Consider the following 13689-nt stretch of genomic DNA (forward strand, 5'->3'; position numbering starts at 1 on the left):
TAACTATAAAACCAATTGACAATATGAAAAATAGTTCAACCTCTTATAAATCCTTACATAGTTTGGTCTCACCGATGTGTGATTTTGTCCTCACATTCTCACGTCAACTTTTATAAGTTATAAAAGTTATGATCCATTTGCCCATTCAACACGCAATCGATTTGATCAGGTTGAGGAAGCTAGGTGTACCATTCTTTCTGAATCGAGTGAATTATCAAAACTCAATCCAAATCAAACGAGGCCTTAAAAGTAATATACAATCTCAAAGCCCATTTCAAAGAGAGGTCTTCTTTGGGTCATTCGAAAATAGGCTTCAACCTTCTAGACCATAAGCTATGGGCCTCATCCATGGTGGAACCCCCATTCGTCCGGACAGACGAGAGAGAGAGAGAGAGAGAGAGAGATGATACAGTGAAGTGGTGGTGGAACAGCCATGGTTGTTCGTCGGAGAGCTTCATGGAGGACGCCCATGTGCTTGGCTTCCAACGTCAACACAGAGGAGCTACGTGCCCAGCTCGGTCAGCTCCACTCTGAGGCTGAGATCGCCAGAGCCAAAGGTATATACATACATACATACATACATACATACATACATACATATATATATATATATATAAACAATACACCTGCTTTCCTCTCTTTCATAATATTTTATATGCATTGGAGATTACCCATTTTCCTTTTTCATTGAAAGACTACATTTTTTATGTTCAATTTATTGCAAGTTCCCGCCTTGTTTGTTTCTTTTGTTGTTATAAGCTTTTTTGCTAGATAATTAATTTGTATGAAAGCTTCTTTCGTTTACAAAATTACACATTTTTTAATGTGATCTTTAGATTTTCTGCACCAAGAAGTGGTTGATGAATTTCAATCCAATAGTTTGATGGGTTGAGTTAAATTGTCTGTTTTCTCGGCTGTTACTGTTTTGGTGAATTTCTGCACTTTAGAACAAACTACGTGACGTAATTTTAAGAACATTTCATGGTTGTTGGCTTAGCAAACAATGCAAGATTGAGGCTTTTGCGGCTGTCAGAGGCAGCCGAGAAGCTGAAACCGCAAGCAGCAATTAATGTCCAAACCGGGAAGGAAGACGATGCAAGGGAGCTGCTCTTGCAGAAGAAAAAGATCATGGAAGCATTGGAGAAGTCAAATCACCGCATAGAGTTGCTCGATGAGCTTTCCACAAAGCTTAATGAGGTAAAATAAACTGTTAATAATTATGGACGAGATTTTCCAGTGTAAGTGGAGGAATACTGGATTAAACCATTGTTTTTAATAATGCAGTTTAAGATGGAATTCCACTAATCCATTATGTTTCCATTGACAAAAATCGACTATCACCAAAATTAGTGGTTGTTTACCGAATTGAAAAAGGTCCGTAATTGGTTTATGATGTTTCAAGCTGCCATGTTTTCAACTTTTCCAGATGTGGTTATGGATTGTCTGCAAAATTGTAGTCAAAACTTAATGATGACTGCATAAGAGAAGATATTATACGCTATCTTAGCTCAGTCGAGCCTTTAGAAAGGAGGTCAGGGTAAGGCTCAGTTGATAGCCACACACATCTTTGAAATGGAGGTCCCAAATTCATAACCTCCTTCCTCGTAATGTTACAACTGGAAAAATAGCAACCACTAGTAAGATATACTTTTTCTTAATGTTCTTATTCCAATCTTTGTTCCCTTACTGTAACTTATTCAAGATCTTTACCTTTCAGCGATAATATGATCAGAAGACGACAAATTTGGTTTCAGGAGATTTCTCTGAAAGAAAGGCAGCTAATCGGGAATGTTTCTTTGGATCTTGGACTTGTCAGAGAAGATGCTTTTAGTCCTGTTCGAATTGTTTCACCAACGGCGGAAGTTGCAGAAGATTTGAAGGAGAGCAAAGAATTTGTCCCAAATGATCTCAATAAAGAAATGCCGCTTCCTAAAGACAACCAAGAAGGCTCACCTGTTGAGCCAGAAGGGGAGGACCTTCGAGAACGTTTAAATAAGGGAGCTTGGAATGAAGATGAGACAATTAGTAGCTTGAAGGGAATAACCTCTTTCGAGAGTTTCTTAGAACATCTGGATTACCAACTTAACAAAACTGAAGCTGAACTTATCACTATTTTGAGAATCTCAACCTTGGTTGTGGACAGCCAGGAGAAATCAAAAAAATTTAAGGTGCAAAAAACGATGGAACTTCTTGATACTGTCTCTGGCGTTAGACAGAGGTATGCACATTAGTGAACTCAAAGGTTGGTGTAGTTTTTCGATTGTCCCCCTTACAAGACTTAACAATCATATCTCTATCTGAATATGCTCATTGATAACTTCAAGTATCAAGATGGCAAATGTGGAGATCAGATAAAGCTTCGGTTGTTGTATTCAATCTCTAAATGTGGCAAGGGTTGCATTTTATGCATGAGAATCTAACACTTCCGAATCTGTTTTTGGCAGTAAAGTTGTTTAAACTAGAAGGTGGAGTTCGTATAAATTACGTGTGAATAACTAATTCATAGATGTTCCTGGTTTTCTCGAGCCATCTTTTCAGAACTGCAGTAATTGTTTATAGCATGAAAACTAGCAAGGACTGTGTCTGAATTTGATGCAAGTTTTGGAACTTCCAAAGGCCTAAATCACCAAGTTTTGGAAGTTCGAGCTATAGCATGTTTTGTCAAGTTTTCTTGGTGATTTAGGCGTTTGGAAGTTCTCATCCCTGAACCTGATTATTAATGGAATAGTTTGGGGTTCAGTTTTATGTTACTGGTTTTGCTCCTTGGTGATAACATGTCCATCATTTGTTTCTCTGAACAGTTAACAGCAAACGTCCCCATACGATGCAAAGAGACAGGCGAGATTTAAAGTTTCGGCTGTAGCTTGCACCTGTTCAATCTAGGAATGTATCTTCGCTTTGGTGTGAAAAGATCAATGTATTAAAAGCGTGAGGTGTGGGCGAGCGTCCAAGGCGAAGCCCGGCCAAGGCGGGAAGCGTGAGGCGAAGCCTCATGGGATTTATTTATTTATTTATATATATATATATATATGTTTTATATATTATACATATAATTGTATAAAAATAATACTATGTAAAATAAACATTCATTCTCAATTTTTCATTCAAATCCATAGTCATTCAAAAGATAATATCATCTAAATTCATCATTCAAAGGTAATATTATCCAAATTCATCATTCAAAAGGTAATACAAACAAAGAAAACAATCATTCATCCACATCCTCTTCATAGAAATCAAAATACAAACAAAGATATCAATCAATCATCCAAATCCTCTTCATCTAATTCTAAATAAAAGGCATCATCCTCTTCATTGCCAACTCTAGATGAACTTGTAGGGTATGTCATCAATTCATCAAAAGATTCTTCCGAATCATACTCCACATTTCTTCGACTTGAGGATTCTTCATTACCCCATTTTCTTTTGTATATAATAGGACCCCGAGGTTGAGTAGGCTCACGAGGAGGAGTAGGTTCACGAGGAGGAAGAGTGGGCTCATGAGGAGGAGGAGTAGGCTCACGAAGAGGAGGAGGAGAAGACTCTCTAGGCTCTCAAATGTATGGGCCACCTTCATAAACCGGGGGTGGCACATTCCTTACGGCCTCAACATTATACAATAACTCATCTTCAAGCCATGTAGGATATTCAGGAAGAACGGGATCTTCTATCTCCGTTATCCATTCATCATCGGAGGCAATTTCTTCCACAACAATAGGATCATACTTCTCCCTCATTTTCTTACTTCTCTGTTGTAAAGCCAAATTATACTTGACATAGGCTAAAGCATTAAGCCTTTTGTGTTCAAGCCTATTCCTTCTTTTTGTATGAATCTGCAAATAAATCAATTCTATTATTACTCAAGTCTAATCATCTTAAGCAAAAATGACACTTAAGATACTAATAAATTAATAATATATTTATTTACCATTGAAAATGTGCTCCAATTCCTCTCACATCTCGACGCACTACAAGTAAGGCTTAGAACTCGGACAACAAACTTCCTTAACTCGGATATTTTATGCCCAAAGCACTCCCACCAAGCCGCTAAAAGAAAAACAATATTAGTAGGGTAAGTAATTTAAGGGTTAATGATAAAAAGATATTATCAATTGACTAATTAAATCTTACTTGGTGTTTGCTTTTTCCTATTTTGCATAGCCATAGAATCTGCAAATGGACCACGCTTATCATTATATAAATCCAATTGACAATCGGCCTCTTCACGTTCTTTCCCTTTCCCAGGCATCCTATCCATGCAAGCAAACAATCGATTTCGCACTTCATTAGTATCTGAGAAATTTTCCTCATATCGAAATTGTGGGTTTAAGCAATAGCCAGCCGCATGTAGTGGTTGATGAAGTTGATCGTCCCATCTACGATCTATCTTTCTCCAAATAGGCATAATTTTTTCTCCACTTTGTTAAGATTGCTTGCAATTTTCTCTTTTGCGGCATCCATCAACTCATATATAAAACCCATGGGAGGTCTTTCCTCCGAATCAACCTCTCTCAAAACACAAACAAGAGGAAGAACACCCTTAATGCAAAAGGAAACTCGACCCCAAAATGCACGATCATGTAACACATGATGCTTAGCTAACTTTGCTTCACGAGATTTCGCATAGGTACTTTCCGACCATTCTTGAGAGGCAAACAAAGCAACAAGATTTTCCTTTTGCTTTTGTAAGCTTTATAGTGTAGGGAAAGAAGTGGCAAACCTAGTGACCGCCGGACGAAAAATTTCGGAATTGTTGCTACTTTCTCATCAAAGCTAGTACCCAATGATGCCCATATAGATACTTTGAAATACACCTACCATGTTTGAGTGTGTCATCAAACCATGCCATCTTAGAAATATCTTCTAGCATCAAATCAATGCAATGAGCCGCACATGGAGTCCACCACACCTTCTCTTTCCTTTCCATAAGTTTTGCCCCGACATTCTTGTAGTTCGAAGCATTGTCGGATATAACTTGAACCACATTCTCCTCCCCAATTTCTTGACTAACATCATCCAAATACCCATACAACAAATCTCCATTCTTAATAGAGGCGGGTGCATCAACCAATTTCAAGAACCAAGTACCTTGCGAGCTATTGACAAGAAAGTTGATTAAACACTTACTTTTGCCATCTGACCATCCATTCGACATAATAGTGCATCCATATCTCTTCCAAGCCTTTTGATGTTCATTCATCATAGTTTGTACATCCTTAACTTCTTCTTTGAGCATCCAAGTTCTATATTCATGGCTTGTAGGAGCATTAAAGCTGGGACCAAAATTGGATAACAATTTCATTTCATTAACATAATGTTCATTGTTTGCCGCATTGAATGGAATGATACTAGTGTAGAACCATCGCACAAGTGCTCGGGATGTTTGTCTTCTTTCCTCTTTTTTGAAAGGTGTATTCAATGTGGCTTGATGAGCTTCCGATGTAACATACCTATCAAGTGGTCCCCTTGACCTATGTGGTAGAAAAGAATCGGTTTGTTGTGAATGTGTGGCACTCACACTCCCACTACTTACATATGGTGTCCTTGTTGTGCCCATATCGACACTTTCACTTTCTTCTCCACCACCATGACACAACTCATGGCTAGCTTTCCTCTTTTCTTTAGTTCCCATAACATTAGCAAAGCATTCGTCCTTCACATTGGGTGGGACTTTTTTACAACTTATCATTCCTCCCGAACTTACACCACCCGAGTGATGTTTGAATCTAGAAATTGAATCCGTGCATTTGTGGTTACAAAAAACACAATAGAAGTGCTTGGTGACAAGATCCAAATCTTTTGTCCATTGCCAAGCAAAACCTTTCTTAGAAGAAGAAGAAGCCATATTTTTCAATGCCTAAACAATAAACATTTGATGCATACAGTTAATGAACCAACAATCTATTAATTTATGCAACAATTACTATGATGACCAATTAACCATACTCAATTTATGCATACAATTAATGAAATATATCAAGAACAATTACAAAAGTAATTTTTTGAATGAGATAAAACAATCCAATAAAAAGCTTAATAGAACACTTCGAGAAGATGGACATCCAACAAAAATTGTTTGGAAAATTCACACGAGGCATGCCACATACGGTATACTAGAGATGCACCACAGAATCATGAAGAAACAACTTGATTAGTAAAAAAAAAAGGGTATCTATCATATACAGATATAGTTGAAGTTTTCCAACAATAGTACAATACCAACATGGGACTAATTTTTCAATTATTTTTATGTACACAGCACATACAGCCCAATCAGTTGGATCATCCAACAAGGGATCAAGCAACAAAGCAGGTTAGTAAAACCCAGCCCTACAATTCTGCCTACCCAGCCTTACAATTCTACCATTATAAAACCCAGCCCAGCAGCCCTACGTATCCTTCTCCCATCCCCTAAAGCCTTTAGCCTCCTCCCCTTATACCTCCACTCCTCCCTGTTTTTTTGCTTTCCAACTCTAGCTTTCACATCAGTTAAAAAAAAAAAAAATCAAAAATCAAAAAGTCAAATCCCTAGCTTTTTCAGAATTTCAGAAACCCTAACCTTTAAAATAGGGGACTTGATTGTGGGCTTGTTGATGGTGCTAGGGTGACGGCGGCAGGGCGATGACGGCGTGGCGACTGGGAGAGGACGATCAACTGGGATGATGCGGCTATGTATTTCTGGTGTGGGAGAAGAGGGTGAAGAAAGCTGCAGGGACTCGGGAGGACAATCGAAGGTAGTGGAATCTGTATTTTGAAACTGAAAACCCTTACCCAAATGGTGTCGTTTTGGGTTTGGATGGTTAAAAAAAAAAAAAAAAAAAGGGCAAACAAGGCGCCTGAGACGCCTTGAGGCGCGCCTCCGCCGCATAGGCGTCTCCGGCAAAGCCTTTTGCCCATTCCAACAAAACAGAGGCGTTAGCCTCACCGCCCAGCCTCAAAGGTGCCCTAGGCGCGCCCCGAGGCCAGTTTTTTAAAACATTGGAAAAGATACACCACTTATTCACGGTAACTAGTTATGTCCATTATGTTCTTTATAATATGATTATCGTGTTGTCATCAATAGATGTCATATTATCCCTCCTTTTTCCTTCGTGCTTTTTGTCATACGTTTACCTATATAGGCTATATTTCACCCATTTTTTAATCAAACAGTTGTACTGCGTGATTAAAAAAAAGATTGTAAAACAGTATTTTACATTGTGTAATGGAGAAAGAAACTAATCAACATTTGACTGATATTGGCTCATGATAATCTCTTTGTCCATACTGCCGGGTAGGCCAAGTGTTACATAAATCTGTTGGCTCCACCTTCTGCTATGAACTTATGTTTGCATGCTGCAGTGCATTTTGCCATAGGATTGTAAAGAGCGATAAACCGATACTTCATTGCTTCAGCCAGCATCCTGTAAGATTTGAGGATTGAATGAATTTTAGCTGCCTTTGATGCCCCTGCTTCAGCTTTAAAATGTTTGGTTTGCTTTAGAAAAGAAAAACCCGAAACACAGTTGCATTCCCACCGCGTTCCATACCCTGTAGATGAGCAGGCTGTATATGGTCCGTATCTGAATGTGTGTAGAGCAGTGCATGCTCTCTGATGAACTCATAAGCTTTATAGATCAGAGAACGCAAATGACCTTTCACTAAAACTATAGGGACTGATATAATATGTCAAATGACTCCAGAAACCAAAGAAAGAAACAATGAAATGAGATCGTCAAAGTTTCCATTTTTATTCGAAACCAAAAGTATTTACAAAAGAATTGAATTGAGTTTTCTGCTCTGTAGTGAAACATCAAATTCATATGCCTAGTTCTATATACATGTAGTGTAAAAATTCGGAATTCTCACAGTTTGCTTCTGTTAATTTCTGTAGCAAGATCTGTGTGATGCCTCGGACTTTCGATTGAGGGAAACCTTATTGGAATCACTCACATGTCGCTTCCCATTAGATCAACAAGAGTAATTTTGTCATTGTTGCTATGTTCCAAAGAATCAAATTGCTTGCATATCTGCAGAATATCATTCTCTGCCACTCTCCCCATCTCCTTAAGCTTGTATATGACGAACTCCGCTTTGCTGCAGCATTGAAGATAGAAAGTATAAACTTACCATGTATATACATATTTTGTTTACAGGACGATACTCTAAACTACGGGAAGGGGGCAGGCACACTGCCGTAGTCAACTGGTGCAACCCACGTCTGTTAACATAAATGCATATTGGGAAAAGTTTTGAGTTTTTAGGAACTTGACAAAAACCCTTAAGATGCCAAACAAAGTTGCTTTCCACTTTCTCTATTTAGGGGAAACTTTACTAGAAGCAAACTCATCAAAAACTGGCTTAATTCCAAATTAGAGAAAAATTAGGGAAAAACAAAATTAGGGGGTGTACCTGATGCATCCATCATTATCCAGGTCTGCTGCCAACAAATCCCTGAGGGTGATCTCCTTCTGAAGAACCCATTTCGCGATTCGACGATTCCGCTTGTCGATTCTAAGCTCGGTCAGGTACAGAAAAGCCCTAGCGACAGCTAATGTGCTAACCAGTAACCAGATTATTGCAAAACACCTACCTGCAATTGTCTGGAAACCGAAATCGCCATAACCTACAGTTGTGACTGAAGTAACAGAGAGGTAGAAACTATCAACCCAGCTTATCTTCTCGAGAAAATGTACTGCAATTGTCCCTATAGCTATACAACCAATCACCACTCCCAGTGCCAACCCTACCTTGATCCTTATCCTCATTCGTCCTTTCTCTTTGTCGATCATGTACGTCTGAATCATGTGGTTGAACTTCGTCTCATCAATGGTGCTCAACAACACCGATTCTTGCCTGTCGCAGATGTACACCACCAAACCGTTGAGCAGGATATCGATGAATCCAAAACCGACCAAGATGAAGAAACAGGTGAAGAGCTTGGTACCGGTCGTGTCAGGAACAATGTCACCATAGCCAATCGTACAGAGCGTGACCACAATGAAGTACAAGGCATCAACCGGCTTGTAAGTGACTTCTCCCTTGAAACCCCCGGTTGTCAAGATTATGACAATGCCGATGATGACATAGATAATGACACCGATGAAAGCCTGGCGAACGATGAGAGGGGTTGATTTAGGGGCAGGTCTTGGATCATCGACGGGGTCTTGAATCAGCTCCTTGATGTCAGTGAACACCGAGGGAGCTGAGTGGGAGCGGTGCTTGAGCTGCCTCCGCTTGTTCTTGTTCAGGTTCGCGAGGAGATTGGCGTAGGAGGAGGAGTTTGGTGTTGTGATGATGGGGACAATAACATCGGAGTTGAGTACATCAAGGTAACCTGAGGGGTAGCTTCTTCTTCGCGGTGTTCTGGGTGTCCTGGCCGTTGATCTGCTCGAAGACTCTACTTGTTGATCGTCACCTCCGACACCAAGTGCTGTCTGAATCCTGGAAAGTAAAGGTTCGTCCATCGTGGTGATTGGGGAGTCTGCATATATTGTAGGAAATTAAAGGTTCATATTGTTGGTGTTATCGATATGTTTCGTTTGTTCTACGGAAAAGTGATATAAAAAACAAATAAAAGAAAAAATGAACTCCAACTACAAGTCAATCCATGCATGAAGTGAAGGTTTTGGCTCGAGTTTGAGTGGTTGTTCACCTAAGTTGAATCCTTTTCCTACTTTCCGCAAACTTGGGGAAGCTTATGTATATTTGAGGGCCACACACGTTAGTGTGACTCATCATCTAATCGCGCTCATCGCGAGAGTGCGACATTCACATTAATATAATGTTCCCAGTCGACAAGTGCAAAATCTCTTGTTGACCAAGAAATTTACTAAGTTAACTGAGTTGTCCAACTACTGTTCAAGTATAGTACTTTGGTCAATAGTGAGGTAGTTGTTTCTCGATTCAGAGAAAATCTTGAATGTCACAGTATTTAATTTGTATGATTTGAGTTAATTTTTCACATTGATATATATTTTTAGTAATAGGAGTAGAATCTCTCGTTGATCTAGAAAATTACTTAACTAACCCTGATAAAGTTTTTTAATTCCAACTTTACCCCTTAAAATAAAATTAGATCAATGAGAAATGCTCCACATTTCTGTTTGTCATTACCCTCCATCCGACAGCAAAAGTTGACCAAGGTTGTCCAATTGTTTCAGTGGTTTGGAATACGGGTTGTAATAATACAATTGAAGAAAGTTTTTTTTTACAAATATTTCTCCAATGGTATCATGACACGTGTGCTGATTATGTTTCGGGTGCGCTGAAAATTTTCTTTAGGTTTAGAGCTTTTAAATGTATTAATGGAGGTATACAAATTGTAATTTAGCTTTCCCAAACCCCCAATCACTTTTGAACCCTGTGAATAGCAGAATAGGTACTACGGTGCCCTGAAATTAAATAATTGTTTATTATATTCAATTAAGCAGTAGTTAGCATAGTATAATTAATAAATTAACGTCTACTTGTTCTTGCTAAAATAGATGGCAAATAATTCAAAATTTGCGGCAAAAATAATTAAAAAACCAAACCCAAAATTTGGCCTACTTCTCAAAGTATATAGGCCTCTTTGGTAGGGTTATAAGCATTTTTTGACAATCAAAAACATTTTTAACTACATTCGGTAAAAAAACTTAAGTGTGCTTTGGGTTAGGTAAGTATTTTTTTTTAGAAAGCACTTGGATGTTTAACAAAAATTTTAACATGCTTATAACAAAAGCACTTCTTACAAATGTGCTTTTTATAGAAATAATTTCAAACGCATATTGAGTTGACCAACATAAGTATTGATATATTGGTTTTTTATATTACTTATGCATTTGATTAATATATTTCCACCACATTTACAACTCAATCCTTTTCAATTATCCTTTTAGAAGAACCCAGAACTTGATGGAAATTGACTGTTGGAGTGTCAAACTCATGATCCAGTCACCAGCATGGAGTGTGAGTCATTAATTTATGTTAATTCTTTTTTCTCATGAAATTTAATTACATATTATTATTATTCTTATACAAGCGATATTAAAAAGAGGAAAATTTAAACTCGAGACACTGTTGCAGGAAAAAAGTGCTTTTAATGAACTGAGTTTTAAGCTCGTTGCATTTGCACATTTATTTAATTAAGGTTTTGTATTTTAGTAACTCTTGTATTTGGTGGATATGGATGTATTTATTGTAGAAAAATAGATGCTGCAGGCCCATGTAATATATGATATATCCTACGAACAACAAGAAGAGTGCGTGATTTTAACTTTTGTAGTGGGTACTGCCCCTTTTGGATCTATATGTGAAGAGCGTAGTTGTTTGATTTGTTGGATTTACTTCATTTAGTATTCTGGGATCATGGGGTGATTAGCTGATGTGATCGACCTATGGACATCGTACTCCTTATCCTAATTTATGATTTTAGATTTTGTTCTTACATGATCCCCTTGTAACACGAAGTTTAACAATTTTATTAATGTGTAATTGTGCGGTTCACAATGAGCTCGGATAAAAAATCTCCATTAAATAAGGCTAAAATAACAAAAATACCCTTAATTTTTGTCAAATCATTTGGCCCATTGTTTATTAAATTGAGGTATTTTTGTCATTTTGGTCCTTATTTAATCTAAATTTTCATTGAATAACCAAAATGATTAATAGTTGACAAATTCAATGACCACTTCTATTGATTTCAAATCTTAGAGACCAAAGTAATGAGTTATGCAAATTTCAGGAACCATTTTGACTAAAAAACTAAAAAATAAAAAACTAGAAGGACAAATATACTTTTTTGTATGGAAGAACTCTTGTTACCCAACAAACAACAAACAGGTCCACATACAACTTCAAATTAAGGTATGGTTTGGGGTTGAGGTGATTTTTAAAAAAAATGGGAGAGTTTTTGGTGTTTAGTAAACACCACAAACCAGTTTTATTTCAAAGTTTCAGATGAAAAAAAAACCCAAAAACTGGAAGCTGCAAAAAGTAGCTTATAGTGAAAAACACAGAGCTACAGTAATTTTGTTAATGAATTTTTCAATTTGCCAACATTGCCCTCCTTTCTCCTTTCTCATTTCTCTTGCCTTTCTCACACTTTCAAACTCTCTCTCGCAAGCCCTCTCGCATGCCCTCTTCCTATGTTGCATGCCGTTGTACCTCTTCCTCCTCCTCCTTTTCCTCTCTCTCCGTCAGTCTCAGCGCTACAGACACCGCCGTCGCCTTCCCTCCTTCCTCTGGTAAGCTTCTCTTGTCTAAAATTTCGTTATTTATTTGTTTGGATTTTTAAATTTGGGGATGGGGAGAGTAAATGAAAGAGGGGTGGGAAGAGCGAAGGGATGAGGGTAATGGGTGTCAGGAAAAAAAACTGGGGATGGAGGAAACAACTAGGGAAAAAATTAGGGGTTGTGGAGGAAATAAGAAAAATTGAGAGAAAAGGAAATTGGTTCAGCTGCCAAGAACACTGCTTGCCCCAAACAAATAGACCAACAAAAACATGTCACGAGGAACCCTCTTGTACTAGTAAATGCACTTACTCGGTGAATAAAGCGTAGCATATAACTTGCATATTTTTTGTTTAGCTGATGAGAACATAACCTGCAACACTTTCCGGCAGTCTACCCGCAGTAGTTGGGTTGGTTCTCGGAACAGTTTTTCGTACCTGTGCGAGACTCAGATTCTTGCTGAAACATCTGGTTAATGCTCTACTTTTCTAATTTCAGCACAACCCCTAACAAGACATAAATGGCCAAAAACAGAGCAAATGCACTTGGCGATCCTTCTTGATACGATTCATGTAGCCACTTCAGTGCACCTCATAATAGACAACGCCGACTTGATACGACTCATAAATATTTATCCGAGCATAATGTGTCCGAACTTACCCATAACTATGTCAGAAAATTCTTACCAACAATATGACATATATTGTGAGGAACATTTATTATACAAAGCAAAACATCAATGTTGCAATATATCAATGTTGCAATATTCGTTGGTTGTTCACAAATTTATGCTACAAATTAATTCTCCTAGTTCAAATTACGTTTCCACTGTATGCATAGTGAAATGAATTTCTCGTAGGGATAAAATATTTGAGCTAACGAAAGTTATTTGTGAGGTTGCAAGGGATCAATGACAAATTGAGCATTTGAGTTTGTATGAAAACCTGCAACCATGGGGGGACAGTGCTCTGCATTTGAGGTTGCGACCGTCCCCATCTGAAGAATCAGGATCCTCTCCGGATCTTCTTTGTGAGGATTCTGTCATCCTTTAATCGAGTCCATTTATCATACATCGGACGATTACAAATTATTTTAAATTTTTTATTTAAAATTGAATATAAATAGTATTTGACGAAAACCGTATGATTTACGATGAACGAACATGATTAAAAAATCATTTGGATCATCACAAAGACGATCCGGAAAGAATCCTCATTCCCATCTGAATACCATAAAATCCAAAGTGTCCTTCTATAGAAAGTAACTATAAACTATTTTATCTGTTTAAGAATTATTTGACAAGAACTATATATTTTGGATTTAATACAGATAAACTAATTTTGATAAGTATTTTATATAATTATGTAAATTTATATATCACAATGTTTTTTTCATGTAAAAACGTTTTTCTAATAAGTTTTTTGGGAGAATAAAAAATAATTATTTCCAAACATTCGTCTACTCTCAAGAGACCAATCTTCAATTTGAGCGATTCTTT

General features: G+C 37.6%; 3 protein-coding genes across 3 annotated transcripts; 1 reads left to right on the forward strand and 2 right to left on the reverse strand.

Moving 5' to 3' along the window:
• Positions 1-415: 415 nt before the first annotated feature.
• LOC137740508 (uncharacterized) lies at positions 416-3107 on the forward strand (the record flags this gene model as incomplete). Its single annotated transcript, XM_088700646.1, has 4 exons — positions 416-557; positions 998-1197; positions 1755-2218; positions 2325-3107. Coding segments are annotated over 4 exons (837 nt in total), but the record flags the coding sequence as incomplete, so codon positions are not given.
• Positions 3108-3461: 354 nt separating this feature from the next.
• LOC137740509 (uncharacterized) lies at positions 3462-4180 on the reverse strand. Its single transcript, XM_088699620.1, has 3 exons — positions 4132-4180; positions 3929-4047; positions 3462-3833 (listed from the first exon to the last, which is right to left on the reverse strand). The coding sequence occupies exons 1-3, from the start codon at positions 4163-4165 to the stop codon at positions 3555-3557; spliced, it is 432 nt and encodes a 143-aa protein (XP_088555746.1). The 5' UTR covers positions 4166-4180; the 3' UTR covers positions 3462-3554.
• A 3526-nt stretch (positions 4181-7706) lies between these two features.
• On the reverse strand, positions 7707-9579 carry LOC137740909 (two-pore potassium channel 3-like). The gene is made up of 2 exons (XM_068480713.2): positions 8392-9579; positions 7707-8076 (listed from the first exon to the last, which is right to left on the reverse strand). The coding sequence occupies exons 1-2, from the start codon at positions 9444-9446 to the stop codon at positions 7929-7931; spliced, it is 1203 nt and encodes a 400-aa protein (XP_068336814.1). The 5' UTR covers positions 9447-9579; the 3' UTR covers positions 7707-7928.
• Positions 9580-13689: the final 4110 nt, after the last annotated feature.

This window comes from Pyrus communis, chromosome 9, assembly GCF_041283825.1.
Source record: "Pyrus communis isolate YQ-2024b chromosome 9, ASM4128382v1, whole genome shotgun sequence".
NCBI lineage: Eukaryota > Viridiplantae > Streptophyta > Magnoliopsida > Rosales > Rosaceae > Pyrus > Pyrus communis.